We start from the raw sequence: 18292 nt of genomic DNA, 5'->3' as shown, positions 1-18292 counted from the left end.
AAACACCTTCAATGTGCAGTCTCGTGTGAATAAGACTGCTAAGGAACTGAGATAAAGGTGTGAATGCAGAACCAAGTTGTATATAAACCATTTTGGACGCCATAATCAAGGATTAGATGTGACAACCATCTAACCAGCTAAGACCTGAGAATTCTGGAAGAATTAGAACTGGGGTACATAACTTCAATGGCTATGAAGGACAATGTTCTGCCTCAAGAATACTCTTGAGGACTGCAGAGACTTCTTATACATGAAACCCAGAATAGAAGTAGACAGACATAATTTCTGGTTTTGAAAAATGGGTGTTTTTGATATTCCAGCAGTGTGGAGCCTGTGTCCTATTTAAAAGTTACTCCTAGAAACTTCCAGAAGGAATTCACTACTTTTTTGCCACATGAAGTCTGGGGCTGCCCAGAAGATTGGGGCTAAAATGTAACTATGTTAGAACAACTACAGACAATTGATTGGCCAATAGATTGGCTGTAGTATTTTAGGCTTTCAGGCCCATATCTACACTAGTGCAAAAATGAACTTGAATAGAAGGGTTCAGAACAAAGAGTCTGATATGGCTCCAAATGAAAAGAAGGTCAATAATTATATGTACACTTCTCCCTCCGCGTTCATGGACTTAACATACACGGGATAGGAGGGGCAGGGGGAGAAGAGGAACACATGCGCCTGCTCCCTTCCCTGCCTACCCCTCCCTTTAGCTGGCTTCCATGGGGAGAGGTAGGAGGGAGTTATTTGTGAATTTTCACATTCGCGGGGGTCTTGTGCCCATAACCCCTGCAAATATGGAGGGCTGAATGTATATACTGTATATCTCACGTCTTATACCATTTCTAGAAGAACTCTAAATTGCAACATTCAAGTTGCTATAAGAGGCAACCACAAATGTAAAAAGGGCAGGTGGGAATACAGAAAAGAAAGGAAAAAAGCAACAAAATACACAGAAAGAAATACTGTATCTAAGTAGGTTTTCAATTGGTATCACAGTAGGATAGCTGCTTAGATAGAATTCTGTACTAATTTACCCAAACAAAATGTGGTCAACAGCCACAGTTTCAGAGATAAAGAATTAAGGAAACAAGACAGATCCATTACTATGCATCAGTTCTTGATTTTGAAGGGAGGACATGATGACCACAGTTACCCTTAAGGCTTTATTCAGTCTTCTTGAATAACAGTAAATGCTTGGATAACTGGCATGAAATGGTTGCTTACATCTATGTACAATTCAGTCCACTGATACCTTTTTTGAATTGGGTCCTTGCTCTTCATTAGTATCTAGACCTTCCTTGTTATCTATGTCTGTATCTTCTTTACTTTCAGTTTCATCTTCACTAGTAATGGGTCCATTTTCACAGAGTGGAGTCTGAAAATCATCATCAACCAGTGGAGGGTAACTGTACTTGAATGTATCCTATGACATAAGAAAAGTAGCATATTACAGGTGGGTTGAAGAAGGAGACATTTCTAACAATACACAAATCTCTAAAAAAAAAATCACAAATCTCTAACAGTGCACATTCTAAAAGCCATCCTTCCCCACTCCTTCAGCCCTAACTACAATTAGGGATTTATGTTTTAAGAAGATGGAAAACGTCAACAATAGTATTGATAGATTCTGTTCTCAAAGATTACCTATAGCAATAACATAATAGGAATATAGCACATATTGTTACATTAGTACTGTATGTAATCTTTTGAGAATGGTACATTGGAAGACTTACCATGAAAGTTCGTTCTGGCCAAGGATGAGGAGCCATCCAGAAATGGGTAAATCCTGGCACCACCCAGGCCAGGCAAAACTCACATTATCTTAAACTGAACCTATTGGTCCCAATCTCCTGTAGTATCAGTTCCTCCACAAACTGTGACACAGGAAAGAAAAGACTTCCCATGTTGAGAAGAAAATTAAGGTCTTGCCATCCAAGGATGGATAGCTCCTTCTCCTTGGCAAGAATGGGTCTTCGCGGTAAGTCCTTCAATGTGCCATTTTCAGCTGGAGCCACCCATGAATGCTATCTACCCAAGCAAACATGTCCATTAGTACAGGGGGGTGGCAAGAACATGGTTTAATGTGCTATTTGTTGTAGAACCATTCTACTGATGGACAGTTGCAGAACCTTTCCACTGAGGCTGTTCTGGCTAAGGCAAATTTGTCTAGTGTATAGTGTTCAGTAAAAATGAATGGAGCTGCTCATATGCTTGCTCAGATTTACTTTAGGGGTATATTAGTAGAAAAGGCAGTCTAAAAACATTAATGCAACCAAAACAAATTGACTGCATCAAGAGACACAAGCAACTAAAAAAAAAGAAAAATTAGTAACAAAACTAAACCAAAAACACTGATAACTGTTAAAAGAAAAAAAGTTTGCTAACTTCCATTGTAACTGTTATTTAATACCAATTATGAATACGATAAACATGTTTTTCAGACTCATGGTAAATACTTTTCCCATGTTCTACATAGTACAATACTACTATAAATTGTGCTAACATTGGTAGTATACAAATATACTTACAGTCCCACCCATATGGGGAGGTAGGTATTCAGCACTGATATACTCCTGGACATCATTCTTATTGGTCACCTTCAACAGATTTACTGCTTCTGGGCCCAGCCAACTTTTAACAAGCTTAAAAGCAGCTAGATTTTTTAAAAAAGAAAAGAGACAGATTGAAATTACACACGGAAAACAACGCACAACATGCATCTCACGTTAGATATGGCACCTGAAACTAGACTGTTCTTAGAAAAGCTTAGTTCAGACCATTTATAAAACTATCAAATAGGATAAAATATATTTTGTGTTAAGAATTGACTGAAACAGGTGTAAATAGTCTTAAAAATAATAACAGACATTTGGTGTTTAAATTCAAACAGGCCAGGGAATTTTACTGTGCTTGCCTCTGTTGGGGACAGGATAATACAAAATTGTAAAGAACAACACACAAATACTTTAAGTACATTAGAATATTCCTGTTAATAATAATCTTTTGAAGAAATTCTACTAACAATCACTATACATAATTATCTGAAGATAACTAAAATTGTAACTTACCATTCATTATCCAAGGCAATTCAAAGATCACAATTTTAGCTGCAAGAACACAAAGAAGACTTGTTCTAATAAGGATATATGCTGACCCTCTCAGTAACTAGTTTTCAATGACAGCTGAACTAAAAATTCTACGAGACAAATTTGTCTTCAAGAAAAATCTCACTTTCCCCCCTTTTCTGTGTTATTCTCTTCAACATTCGTGGATGGCAAGCCCACAGGGAGAGGGGGTAGCATTGGCAGAGGAGGAGGAGGGAGAAAGAGAATGAGGAAGAGTGGAGAAGAGGAAGAAGAAAAGGAGGATGGGCAGTGCCAGCGCGAGGGAGGAGGGAAGAGGAAGAAGGCAGAAAAGGCGAGGTAAGAGGAAGAGCCACAACAGCAGGGATGGAGAAGAAGTGGAGGAGGAGAAGAGAAGGAGGAATAGTGAAGAGGAGGAAAAGGCTGGAAAGAGGAGGAGGAGAAAGAGATGTGGCAGTTGCAGCAAGAGACAAAGAGGGGGAGGAGGTGGGGAAAAGGAGGAAGAAGAGGTACCCCCCTGCTGCCTGCCGCAGTGAGAACGGTGAGGCTGGCATCAGGGAGGGGGTGGGGACAAAGTGCCATTGTCCTCAATGGTGGCACGGCCATGTGGCTGCGCCATCATTGAATACTATGGGACTTGAGCATCCTTGGATTTTGGCATCCGCGGGGTGTGTGTATCCTGGAACGGATCCCCCATGGATACCGAGGGCCCACTGTACATGTTAAATGGAATCAAAGTAAGCTGCACACCTGAAAATTGAACAGGCCTTTATATCCTCATGATAGTTATGTGACTATTGACTAGATCTATTTTGGCCACATGCTCATTCCAATCCAGCAGCTCCTTGCCCGTCAAGGGATTCCTTTAATGTAGATGCAACAGAAGCAAATATGCACATAGGCATTTTCTACTCACAGAATGAGTAGAGTGAGAAGTTTCTAAATTGAGTCCCTTGGTATGTATAGTTGCTCATCCAATGAAAAAGAACCTGATTATGCTCACTTGACCGGGTAACCATCTTTGGAACAAGCCAGCATCTCACTGCTATGTTTTAAAGTTTTAAATGTTGTGGCTTGCTGCAAAGATGGTGACAATAATTTCGCAGTTTAGACAAATCAGAAGAACATAATTACGTATAATCCTCCTGGTTCAATTATATGAAGGGGCTGAATGTGTGGGCAGAATATTCCTTTGTATCTAGGATTCTTTAGCTGACAGGCCCATTCACAGTTTGCGAGTTAAATGCATATTCAGCACATGCAATTCACTCTGCTGTGTGTGCCAATAAATACTTAAAATAATTTTGCATACCTAAAATAAGTAGGTCTATTATTTGTTTACTTATCCTTTTAACACTAGCTTTCACATAAGAGGTATGATTAGTTGCTAAGTACTCCAACTTCTATGTACAAGCAGAATGCACATCTACATTTTCCACTAATGGCTTTTCTGGGTGTTCTAGAGGGACTGGGGGAAGGGTGCTGGAAAAACTTTAGTGCACACAATGATCACAGTGTACTGCCATTTGGGTTCTAACAACGTGGCAGAATTTAACCAGCACAATAATAAATACTCTTTAGAATATTTATGCAGAGCAGTGCAATACCAGAGACCAAAGGAGCCAGCTGAGCTCCAGAACTATTGGAGAAAATATTACCCCACTAGCTATTCTATGAACAGCCTTGTTAATTGAGTATCGTATTGACTACTGGCAATGACTCTGTGTCATGTTCTCTATTGCCTCACTACCACTGGAATAGCTTATGGAGTGATTCAGAAAGGTGATTAAATTCTGAGTGATGAAACTTCCTAATCATGGTATAATCTTTAAAGATGGGAGCTGTGAAGAATTATTATGCAGCTGCAAGAAAGAAAAAAATGTGCCATTCAGCATTTTGAGCCATTTTATGCCTCCTATAGTAGGTTTGCCACTTAGTTCACAAAATATTTCAACAACACAAGGGAATCACATAATGAAAGCTGATGCTCATAAAACATCTAAAACTGGTATCAGTCCTTCACACTGTTGTTATGTAGATATCTGCAAGTTGCACTTTTCAAGAAGTGTTATAATCAGCCACCTTACACAATTTTAGAAACCCCTTCCTCCACTCAGGAATGTTTATTCCCTAGATCAACTGTGTAGTACAAAGCTATCATACTTACTGAGGTAATTAGGATAATAGACTTTAAAACAGCCAATAATGTACCGGACAAAATCCAAGTCCTAAAACAAAGCACATTACCAGTTAACAAAAATGTCAAACTCTACAAATAAGAGCTTTTTACAAAACTTCAAAGTAAGTTTAATTCAACAGATCCACTACTGAGCTCTCCTAATCACTTCTAAAGTCACAGGGAGTTTAAGAAGTAGGTTAGCATCATCTTTGGATGATGGAACTGCTGAACAGGGAAATGAGAAATGCTTCAGTGTCTTCATATCTGCACCAAGGGCAATAAACATCATGTTTTAAACATTTATCCCCTTATTTGAAATACTAGAAACTCAAAGGTAATTCTTAACCAACCTTATGAAATGTATGCATATTCAGATTAAACATGTGCAAGATATTCCATATGTTCACTTTATGCATAGAAGCTTGCAAAAGTTATACAGTGCGCCCACAACGTACGTGGGAGCACTATATGTGGCTTCAGGCTTACGCTGAAGCAGTGCAACAATTAAACATATGGCGCATGCGCCTGTCAGCACACGCCCCATTGCTTTCAATGGGGCGTGAGCATATGCGGAATTCCACTTACGCGGGTGGATATGGGATGGATCCTCTGAGTAAGGGAAGGGCCCACTGTATAAAATATGTATCAATTCCAGTGGGGTAATTCCAGTGGGGTACTAACAGTCAATGTGGGCTGAATGTGCTGTCAGAAGGGATTTGGATGTCTTGTCATAGACTGAAGTAACCAAATGTTATTTTTTCAGTACTGTTTTGAATGGCAATACAATGCTGAAATAGTTATAAGAATTCATCTACAATACATCTAATTAATTTCAACAGACCTTTACTGTAGAACAGAATGCATGACTTCACCATTTACTAATGTCAATTATGCAAGTAGCACACCTATGTCATTAAGAAGCCAGTTTCAGCAGTAATTCATGAACCAGTCAATCCAGAATATTTAGAATTATGCCAAAGGGCAAAGAACTAATTTAAATTCAAAAAAGCTACATTAAAATGTGTGTACACGTTCTTGTCAGCATTTTTCCAACTAAAGGCAACATTCAAGATACAGCACCAAAATGAAAAACAAAAACATGCTTACTATGTTACTTAGTCCAGTTTCAGCCATGTCAAACACCACTGTCAAAGGCTTGCCATTTTCCCTTTTTGCATAGCGCTCTAACCAAAAGGCTACTAGTTTCTTTTTTTCAAATTGAGTTTTAGGATCTTTTGTATGAAGTTTCACCCTGAACCAAACTAATGGAGAAATAAAAAAATATACACATATATGTCAGAAAGGTGAAGAGTAACTCAGACTAGCTTATGTGAAAATGATACTTCAATTTTCTAAGATAGACATTCTCTTTCATAACGTGTCAATTATTATTATTTTGTCTTAGAATCATATTCTAAAATTTTATCATAAAATATGACAAATGAAAAACATTTCATACAAAAGAATGTGGAAGTATTAATATGCTCACAATTCTCCTTGTCTGAAGTACAAATGCAGGTAGCAGAGGTAGAAGTAGACCAGCATAATGTTCAAGTCTCATCTTTCTGAGCAGAAAATAGACAAGTATTTGGTCAAACCAAATACAGTGGGCCTTGGTATCCACTGGGATTTGGTTCCAGGACCCCTCTGCCCATGAATGCTCAGGTCCTATTACAGTCAGCCTTCTGTATCCATGGATTCTTTATCTGTGCATTTAACCATCCACAATTTAATATTTAAAAAAATATGTAAATTCCAAAAAGCAAACATTGATTTTTCCATTTTATATAAGGGACATCATTTTACTATGCCATTTTATTTAATGGAACTTGAACATTCATGGATTTTGGTATCCATGGGGGTCCTGGAACCAAACCCCAGCAGATACCAGTGGTACATACAGTGTGGCCGTGCCATATGTGGGCACGCCATATACAGCTTCCAGCCTACATTGAAGTCACGTGGGGGGGGGGGGGAGAACAATGGCACGTGTGCTCGCAGCACACACACTGTCCCACAGGCTTGCACCCCATTGTTTGCACCCCAGCCTACATGTTTTTTCCCCTAACACCGGGGGGGGGGGGTTTACTGGAACAGATCCCCATGTATGGGAAGGGTCCACTGTGCCATTGTATATACAATGGGCCAGTAAAATTGTGTCCCTTATATAGTCTGCCCCCCTTATGCGGAGAATCCGTTCTCCCCCCCCCCCCGGTATGGGGAAAAGAGTGTATGCTCAAGCCCTATAGAAAATAATGGGGCGCGTGCTCACAGCGGCACAGGTATGTGCCCCATTACTTCTGCCGGGGCTTGCTGTGGGCGTAAGCTCAAAGCCATGGAAGGCAAGCCCGCCTATGAAGACGGCTGATGGTATAAAATGGAAAAATCAAGACTTTCTGGATTTTTTAAAAATATATTTTCAAACCACATATAATCAGAATCTGTGGGTGCAGAATCCATGGATATGGAGAGCTGACTGTATCAGTTCCTAATGGAACAGAGTCTAAAGATCATATTCCTAAGCAAGTCCTATTAATCTTGCTGCGGTTTACTCCCAAGTAAAGGAGCACAGGTTTTAAAGACAGCAAGATTGCGTTCAGAGCAGTAATTTTCTACACAGTTGATATCAAAGGCATCATGCCTGAATCAGCAAATGCAGATAACCAGATGCTGACAGCAAATTCACGAGGACTGTCTTTTAAGTCATTTAATCCTTTTATAAACATTTTCCCTAGCAGTCCTGCACTGCTAGGAAACAGAGGGAATTGCCTCAGAGATTATTACATACATATCCCTATGAGGAAAGGTACCTCATCTTGAGTCTTCTCTCCCAGCACTTCCAACCCCATTTCAATCTGCACAGTAGCTACTGCACTTTCTAGACGCTCTAAATGTTAGCAAAACCTAGCTATTAAGTATGGATTTTAGAACAAACAACACTTCCAACTACAGATCAGATCCAGTTGCTGCAGATCAGATGAGTTCATTCCAGATTCAGATCCCCTAAATTCTTCAAAGGTACTTACTACAACTGTGCCCTTAGGGTTTCAGTCTACTTGCTATTACAATTAATGCAAACAGAACTGGGCTTTCCTAAAGAATAATGGCATCCACAATGAAAAAAAATCACTGGGAAGGCTGAAAACATCAATAAGAAGTTCAAAGGATGGAAAAAGTCTCCTCAGTGTACTAGAATCAAATCCCAAGAGGCTATGTCAAAAAAGAAGGAAAAGCCACAAAGAGCATTAGAATTAGTTACAGATGTAAGGGTTTATAATCTGCATTACTTCATGAAAATTAAAATACAGTACTCTTCTTTTTTACATATTCCTATGTAGTAATATAGATGTCAAAAGCATGAGTTCAGACTTAACCATATTAAATTTAAGTTTGCCAAAAGCCAACTGTAGCTAATCCAGTAACCAATACCCTGGGGTTTTCTTTACACTGAAAAATTATTTTGATGTATCAATAAATGCAAGCAATAGTAGAGCTGACTTACATATTTTATAGCCTTCCTTGTCATAACCATGTAGATAAAGGGCACCAATATCAAATAACCACTTTGGAAGTGCTGATTCAGTCAAGTCTGCAGAAAAAAAATCATATTTATAAGCACATTTCATGATATTCTAAACTTAAAACTCATCATTTATACTTGCAACAGAATGTATATATGTAATTATATTCCCATAAAAGAAAATATCATGAATCAAAAACTTTTATTTACCCCAAAATAGTTTATAATTTTAGCAGTTGCGTTATTGTGTCTCTTCCCACTCTGATGAAACAGCAGTAATGACCCTGACTAAGAAGGAACAAAGGCAGCACTAAGAATCTGTCAACCCAAACAGAACATTCATCTTGATTCTTTCACATTATTAGGAAGACTATCTTGAATTTTAAATAAGTCAGCAAAGTCCAGGGCAATATAAAAAACTGCTATCACAAATTATCTAGACCCACTGCTTACTATTTGTGAATAGTCTCACCATTACAATGCCATATAGCTGGATTTGCATTCACGTATAGATGTGTGTACATAGTCCTCTTTTGATGCCATGAAGATTCTTATTATTTGTTTCACATGACTTTTGCAGACGGTTAATTAAAAATAATTAAAATCACCACATGAAATATAAAAATACTTAAAAGATGTACAAAAGTAAAAGAAGATAAACAAAACACCCCAATAAAAATCTCATCTGCTTACACATTAAAAGCCTGCTTAAACAATAAGCTCTTTCCCTGCTAGTAACAGGAAAGCAGGGAGGCAGTCAACCTAGCCTCCCAAGGAAGGGAGTTCCAAAGGGTGGGAAGGCTCTTTCTTGTGTCCTCACTAAGCAAGCTTGTGATGGTGGTGGGACCAAGAGAAAGGCTTCCCTTACAGATCTGAGAATTCTGGCAGGTTTGCATGGGGAGAAACAGGCCTGAAATGTAGGGGCCAAATAAAGTGGCTTCTGGGTGGAAGCTGCTCTACCGCGATATCGTCCTTTGGAGCAGATCAAAAGGGAGCGGAAATAATCTGGCTCCTGGTGGGGGCTGGTTTAGGACTGTGGCAGTGGCCCACTTTGGAAGCAGGCCATGAGGCTGCCACAGTCCTGATGCGATCGTGGCCAGAGGCCGCTCTTTATCAGCTGTGTGCTTCACCCCTAGTCTTTGATAGTCTGGACTTAAGATGTATATTTGCTACATTTTAGGGTGCAATTTCTTGGTAAGAACCAAATAGTAGAGGCTTTTTACAATGTTGTGATAATTTAACCCAGAAAAATAATGATAACTGCCATATGGGGAACACTCTAGCTGAAAAGGTAGCATACTTAAAATTTTTATTAGAAATCTTACCATGAACCGCATATTCTTTCCTCCACTGAAAACTTTCATCAATCATCTTTAGTGTATCATCTACAACATCGTGCCTCCACAGTAGGAAATTTTCAACCCAGGTATCATCTTGCTGTAGTCTCTCCAAATCTCTGGAATCATATTTCTCTGTTTTTGCTGATCCATAAAATAAAAATCATGATTAAAAACATTTAAAGTTTGGATGTAAGGCAATTTTTTCTAATAATCTGATCAAGAATACCAATGTTAGATGAGAACATGCTGGGAACAGGTGGCAGCACACTGCAATATAACAATACATAAAAAACCTAGTTAAACTCAGCACTTTTCAATGGTAATGAGTACACAACCAATTACTTCACGCAACAGTTAAACGGTGGAACTGACACAGAATGTAGTAATTGCCACCAACTTCAACATCTTTAAGACAGTATTAGATAATATCATGGAAGGTGGGCATCAATGGCTTTTAATTGGTACAGCTATACATAATTTCCTGTATCAGAGGCAATTTGTTGTGATGGGCCTTCAATTTGTTTCTAATGTATGGTGATCTTTGATGAAACCTATCACTGGGTTTTCTGGAGCTGAGAGTGTGTGACTCTCTCAAGGTCACCCAAGGTCACTGGGTTTTCATGACTGAATGAGGAATCAAACTACTCTCCAAAGGCAAGAGTCCAACCATCAAATCACTACACCACACTGGCTCTCCATCAGAGGCAATATGCCTCTGTATATCAATTGCTGCAAAACCCATGAAGAATGATGAAGTCGAATTGATATCTTGTTTATAGGATTATCACAAGCAACTACTCAGCTACTGCATACAAAAAGCTAGAATAGATGAGCCTTTGCACTAATGTTAAATGGCTCTTCTTTGGTCCGATTATACTATGTCTGATGAACCAGAATCTAATTGATTATATAATTTAATGATCAAGTCTCATGGTCAAAATCTAAGAAAACATGTTAGCAAAATATGATGGATAGTAGGAAACAAGATTTAATTTGAATCCCACAAAAGCACAGCATTGACACCCAAGGTCCAGGGCTGCCAATGTCTAATACTCCATGAAATAAAAGATGGTTTTTACAGCAACTCTAGATGAAGGGTCAACATCAAGATAATATTTAATACTTAATTTATAAAATAATTAAACATGACATCAAATAATGAGTGAATATTTAAGTTTGAACAATGAAACCAAAAAAATGATGTTTCAAGAGAAATATTAATTACCGAAGCCAGCTATAATTTTCCTTGTGTTAGATCATCTAATACAAGATGAATTAATTAGAAAATACGAATGTACTCTGGGCTTCATAGAGATATCTAAAACTGAATATTTTTTCACAAGATACATCATTCCATTTGTCAAAATTTCACCCAAGGGAAATATAATCCCAAGTGGGTGGGTTTTAAGCTTCCTGCATGTCACTGTCACCAACAGGTATCAACAAATGAACTGGAAGAGCTTGTATTTGATAAAATGCAAGTTCCTGATATGGCTAACCACACCATCCCTCAGGTCGCTCTACCAAAGGACTTTTAGCCATCTTTTATCAACTCTGTAACACTCCTAAAGTACTCTTCTAGTACTTCAGTTGAAACAACTACATCACAACTTCTTGAGACGTATCTTCTGAACTCTTGGAAAAATTGTTTTCACAACTTAATGTGACATAAATAAGAAGAAAACATGTCTGCTTTAATTGTAGTTAAAACAGAGGCAACCCAATCTGTATCTATACATATCGTTGAACACATAATTTCTCAATATGCTAATACCAATGACAAGACTGAGCTTGAAGATCCTGTCACATTTTAAAATGTTGTACATGAGGAAAAGTCCTAGTACAGTACGCCCGCGCCATATGCAGGCACACTATATGCGGCTTTCAGCTTCCGCTGAAGCCACTCCGCATCTGAGCCCCATTATATTCAATGGGGCTCAAGCATAGCCGGTTTTCGCTTTACGTAGGGGAGTCCAGAACGGATCCCCCACTTAAAGCAAGAGTGCACTGTATTGCAAACCTGCCTGAGATGTTATTGATAATATACAGTGAGACCTCAGTATCCAGAGGGGATCCGCTCCAGATCCCCCCCGCGGATACCAAAATCCATGGATGCTCAAGTCCCATTGCTCCCAATAGTGGTGCATGTACGCAGCCATGTCGCATTAGGGACAACAGGACTTCAGGTAAGCCTCCATTGTCCCTAATGCTGGTACATTCATGAATCTATGCCACCATAAGGAGCAATGGGACTTCAGGTGAAACCCTGTTGTCACTAATGGCAGCATGACTGTGTGCATGCACTGCTACTAGGGACAACGAGGGCTGTCCCTAATGGCAGCATGGCCATGTGCTGCCACTGGGGACAATACAGGCTTGTTGTCCATGGATACCAAGGTCCCACTGTATAAGAAACAAGATGAATGAATGACATACGATATAACTTTGGATTTCTCTTCATTTTGGTTTTTGATGGGGAAAAGAAGAGTATTAAGAACAGTGCTACATATTATAACAACATGCTGAATGATTTATACAATAATACAGTATTTCTTTTAATAATATAAAAATAATAGTCTTTTTACAATGCACAAAAAATGAACACTGAGAGGAAAGTATTCGTCAATTCTCATTCACATAAGGGCTATTTCCCCAGTATGCTAATGTCCAATGTCTTAGTGCTTACTTGCAAAAAATCAGTGGTATGGAGAGTCTAGACTGGCTATAGAATAAAAGAGAAAGATTGGGTACTCCCGGTGCATGCAAGCAGAACCATGTGGCAAGAAGAACACTCCTCCATGCTTTCCCCATTGGGTTGATTTGAGAAGAGTGAGACTGTATCTTCAGCAGAGAAACTGCACTCTCCACAGACAATTCAGAAGTGACTTTGTATGGAATCTGATGGGAGATGATGCCACTTGTTCCCTGAATATAACTGATAGAACATAACCTGGTCTGAATGCAGGTGGCGCAGTGGTTAAATGCCTGTACTGCAGCCATTCACTCAAAACCACAAGGTTGCGAGTTCAAGACCAGCAAAAGGGCCCAAGCTCGACTCAGGCTTTTGCATCCTTCCGACGTCGCTAAAATGAGTACCCAGACTGTTGGGGGCAAATTAGCTTACTTGCTAATTAGCTTACTTGCTGTTCACTGCTATGATCTTTGGAATAGCGGTATATAAATAAAACAAATTATTATTATTATTATTATTATTATTATTATTAATGCTACTGTGTGTGTGCCTTCAATTTGCCTGTCAATTTACAGCAGCTCCACGAATTTCCTAAGATTTTCTTAACAAGGAATAGTTAGAGGTGTATTACTCAGAGGTACAATATTCAGAGGTGTATTATGGTGCTTCCTCAGAATTCTGGCCTATACACCTGGATGTGCTTTGACAACAGTAGACAAGACAATCCTGCTGCACCTCAAAAACTAAAAACTTGTATTCTGAGCACACTTAAAAAGAAAGTATATTTATTAATGTACTCATTTATGACTGAATATAATTAGGAACACACTGTTACTATAATATAGGTGATATACCAGAGAATGCCTGATTTCTTTCATTACAATAAACTATGCAGTCGGCCCTTAACATCCTAGGGGGCTCTGTTCTGGAATCCCCTCTGCAAATATCAAAAGCATCAGGTCCTCAAGTCCTGTGGTTTTTAATGGCGACATGCACATGCCACCATTAGGGCCAATGGGGCCTCCCATCCATGGATGCTTAAATCCATGGATAGTTAGGGCAGGCAGACTGTTTTTAGCTTGCTTGCTGAAGCTGCAGATGTACTATAGAAAAAAATCCAGTTTGACACCACTTTAAGTGCCATGACTTGTTTTAGTTACGTTCTTGTACAGCCAGGATGGCATAATGGTTTGAATGCTGGACTAGGACTCTGGAGAACAGGATTCGATTTCCAGCTCAGCTATGAAACCCACTAAGTGACCTTGGGGAAGTCACACTCTCTCAGCCTCAGGGGAAAGCAATGGCAAAACTCATCTGAACAAATCTTGGAAAGAAAACCCCATGATAGGTTTGCCTTAGGGTCATCATAAGTTGGAAATAAGGTGAAGGCACAGAACAATGTTTTTATAATTTTCTACTATTTTTGGCTATAAATTTTAATTGTTTTTTTTAATTTATTGTAAAGTTTTTAAATGGGTTTATTTGTGAGCCACCTTGGCTCCCTTTCTGGGAGAAAGGCGGCATAGAAATTAAATGAATAAGACTAATTCTATAGAAATTTACAAGACAGTGACCCATTATACTCAATGGGACTAATTTCTAAATAGACCGCAAATACAGTGGTACCTCGGGATACGAAATACCCAGGTTACGAAATTTTCAGGATACGAAAAAAACCCATAGGAAATTATTGTTCCGGGTTGCGAAAGTTTTTTCGGGTTATGAAAAAACTTTTGGTGCTTTTCTGCGCGATTTCACACGGAATCGCGGCTTTTCCCCATTAGCGCCTATGGGAATTCGGCTTGCGAAAGCCTTTCGGGTTACGAAATTGACAGCGGAACGAATTAATTTCGTAACCCGAGGCACCACTTCGGGAAAGTGATCATTCAACTGATGTTTTCCAAAAGGATTTATGGAACAAAATATTTATAACACTAATATATGATTGCTTATGGTAGTAAGATGCTCAAAGGTTATCTCATCACAGGAATTAGTGGGGTTTTTTTTTAATTTTCAGAATACTAAGAGCATAACAATTAACTCAAGGAAGCAACTCTTAAAAGTAAAACATTTTGACATGTCTTTAATAATTGCTGTGTTCATACATCTGGTGAAGTTTGACTGCTGTAACTCATTTATGCCACTAAATGCAATATAAATTCAACCAATCTGACTAAAAATTGATAGTCTAAACAAAGTCATATAGGCCAGACTATCATGACAACATATCATCTTTATTACTGCTTTACTACTAATTAACTTTTGGCTGATTTTCCCACTTCAGCTTACAGAGGTATAAAAAAGTGTATGCACTTTTATCTTGTAGATAAGCAGACCTACCAGATAACAGCACAGGATACTGAGTCGGCAAAACTGTGGTATGTAATGTGACCCTGGCAGAGAAGCTGACCAATATAAACCAAGAAAATGGATCACGTGTCCAGTTACAGTCAGACCAACAAAAAATGCTTTCAAGTTTGGGTAGGTCTTTATGTGTCATAGGATTGTAGGTTTAAGTATCATAACGTGTTGTAGTTGTACATTTTCAAAGTACTGGCTCACAATCATAAAATGAAAGAAATGGAGGGAAGTGAATGAGACATATTCCCTGACTGCACTGAGTCTTCTGGTTTCACTGTTTTCAATATTCAATACTTTTAGGTACCCACTCACATCACTGTCTGCAGTAAGAGTCTCTTTCAGGAAACCAGGGAAGGAGAGTTTTGGTTTCAATCATATGCCAGCATACTTGTTGGGACTTAGTTTTTAACAGTTAATGCTATACACATTCATGTTAAAATTAAATGGTGGCCTTTTTATTTAGGCCACTAATGATTAATTTAATTTAATTTTAAAAACTGTCGACAAATGAGTGATGGCACTGCAGTGAATAAATTGAACTACATCTGTGGAAGAAGCTGCATTTCAAGAGTTGTCCAATAATTGGTTATCTGCAGCCAATAATTAACCAACTTTTTCAATAATAATAATCACATTAGTGGAAGCAGATGAGTGTAAGTTTCCAGAAGTGAAGAAATTCATTTTATATAGTTATATCAAAGAAAATGTTTTTCTCTTCTAACCTATCTGAAATGTGTCAAAATTACTGCTTGCAAGTATAGAGCACATAGAGCAATATTTGATGGGCACAAATCCATAACACTAAACTGCTACACGTTCAAGTTTCACCCCAACTAAACATGCAATACATCATCAATCTCAAGCAAGGAGCAATGTAGGCCTGGATCTGAACAGAAGCTGTATGGGAAAACCCTCTGGAAACTTCATGTAAAGTGACACAAACTCCACTGAAGGAAAGTATGAAATGAAATAAATAAATAATGATGTATTGAAACAAGAAAACTTCTTCCCACAGATAAGTAAATAACCTCAGACAAACAAACACAAGTAAAAAGTCTGAACACTACCAACCTGGAACATATTCTGCTTCAAAACGTTGTCTGGTTTCATGTATTAATGCAGCCTTGTTTTCCTGCTGAAGGAGAAAGAAAGAAGTAATACCAGGCCACTTTCAAACCCCTCTGCCTGCAAAGTCCAGGCTTGTATATACTAAAAATTTTATTAACAATTAATTAGTTAATTTTAAATTAATTTTTAAAGATTCAACGGTCTGATCCAAGAACAAAAGACAAACATTTCTAAGAACAAGAAGCCACTGGGCATACTGTCTGAGTATCAATTTTGTTTTCAGTAGTAAGGTGTGAACCTCTAGGTTTCACACAAATTTACTCATGGTGGCAAAAAATGGTTTTGTTATTTCTATTTGTTAAAACCGAAACCAAGAAACTTTTGCAATTTTCTAGAAGTCCGTCAACAAAGTCACATTCAGCTGTTTCAGCTCATTCTCCTTCCTCCCCAAAAAGTAAGCGTCTCTAAAATCACAAAATTGTGAAAAGTACAGCAACAGATGTTGATGTCAAAGATAAAGAAGAGAGGGAAAAGAAGGATAATGGTCAGGAATCTTGTAGGATTATAACTAAAGCAGAGTTCCCACACATCTTAGGACTGCTTTCTCCTACAACAGCTGGGATGCTTAATAACACTGGCTTGTAAAACTGAACGTAATAACAACCTTTTATGCTTGTTTAATAGGAATTTGGTCAAACCTAAACCCAAAAATGACCTCAGATTTGCTCCATCTTGTACGGTTTTTTTAAACCTTGCTTTGACTTTCCTATGCTTTAGTATGTGACTAAATAAAATGATCCTGTAAAGAGCGAGAAAGGCGTTAAAGTCTTCTAAGAGGCTTTCAAAACACCTTGGAAGACAAAAATCCATTAAAAACAATAAAAGAAGTCACAGCAGAAGATCAGATCAGCGTCCGCATTTAATCAAAGCCAGGTTACAAGGGAATTGATTAAAAGTATCAAATTTATTGGGGGGGGGGGGAAGAGAAATTCTGTGTGACATTTTTATCATTGTTTGAATTTGGTTCCCAAAAATACATTAAGAACCGCTTCAATATTGGAAGTAAAAGGGTTTTTTTCATCGCAGGGCTGTGTTGTGGGGCCTTGTGGGAAAGTGACACATCAAACCATGTACCTGTCGGCCGACTGACAGCTTCCTCAACTGTGGCTGCTAGTGCTGTGACTACACTGTAATTGTCACTAACAGGAGAGGGGCCTAAATGTCGAGGTCTAAGAGCTTCTTGCTTCGCTGCTTAAAATCGAGGGGAGGGGCTCTGGCAACAAGAATATCGACTTCTGCTCTGTTAGTGTTAGGCCATTAAAGAGTGACGATGACAAATGTTATTTCTTTCTCTCTCTCCTTGAGGCTTTACAGCACATTAAAACAGAGAACACAATTTAAAAAAAAGTAAGCCCCAGCTATATGGTTGAAACCTTCAAGCTGCGCCCTGCCCTCCACAAAAACCGCACAGGACTCTTACACTTCTTCTAGCAATTCCCAAACTTTGGTGTTGTTTTCTTTGGACTCCATCTCCCAGAAGCCCTTTCCACCTTGGCCTAGATTGAGGCAGGGATTCCGGAAGCTGGAGTCCTACATCCCTGGAAGAGCAGAGTTTGGAAATTGCTGCCTGAGCCGGAGAGGAGGGGACACAACCTGCTGCAATTTGGGACAGATCTCTTTCTACATCTAGGCATGTTCAGGAAAGCTCATGCCCCTGCTTCTCTCTTTCAGTCAGTCTCAAAGGGGCCACAAACTGATTCTACAGACCGACACAGCTATATCTTCCCAGGGAATTATGTCGTTCACAGTCACCTCAGAGGACATTTTTAACCTCAGCTCTTTAAAGTGATTAAATAAAATGTGTATTGTATAAAGAACCAATTTTTTTAAAAAAATTACCACCCAAAGCCTTTAATTTATTTATTTTGCTTAGCCTCTACATACATATATGCATGCATCTGCAGAGACTGAAGCCTAGGAAGGTCTCAAAGGTGCAACAAGGTCTCTCTCTCTATATATATATGTGTGTATGTGTGTGTGTGTGTGCAT

General features: G+C 38.7%; 1 protein-coding gene across 2 annotated transcripts in view; it reads right to left on the bottom strand.

Annotated features, from left to right (window-relative positions):
* Positions 1 to 18292, bottom strand: part of MOSPD2 (motile sperm domain containing 2) — a 35249-nt gene that overhangs the window by 16179 nt on the left and 778 nt on the right. Inside the window, exons 2-9 of one of the 2 annotated variants that reach the window (XM_089511650.1) lie at positions 16247 to 16310; positions 10108 to 10263; positions 8765 to 8851; positions 6370 to 6524; positions 5251 to 5311; positions 3069 to 3107; positions 2529 to 2653; positions 1253 to 1423 (exon numbers count right to left, since the gene is read on the bottom strand). In XM_089511650.1, coding sequence (XP_089367776.1) covers positions 1253 to 1423; positions 2529 to 2653; positions 3069 to 3107; positions 5251 to 5311; positions 6370 to 6524; positions 8765 to 8851; positions 10108 to 10263; positions 16247 to 16310 — 858 coding nt within the window. The remainder of the gene's footprint in view (positions 1 to 1252; positions 1424 to 2528; positions 2654 to 3068; positions 3108 to 5250; positions 5312 to 6369; positions 6525 to 8764; positions 8852 to 10107; positions 10264 to 16246; positions 16311 to 18292) is intronic. The other variant, XM_089511651.1, reaches the window with a different exon arrangement.

Source organism: Sceloporus occidentalis, unplaced genomic scaffold (assembly GCF_023333645.1).
Source record: "Sceloporus occidentalis isolate IW3139 unplaced genomic scaffold, rSceOcc1.0.p SCAF_2, whole genome shotgun sequence".
Classification (NCBI taxonomy): domain Eukaryota; kingdom Metazoa; phylum Chordata; class Lepidosauria; order Squamata; family Phrynosomatidae; genus Sceloporus; species Sceloporus occidentalis.
Note: the sequence above shows the minus strand (reverse complement) of the source record. Positions and strands in the feature narration are given on the sequence as shown.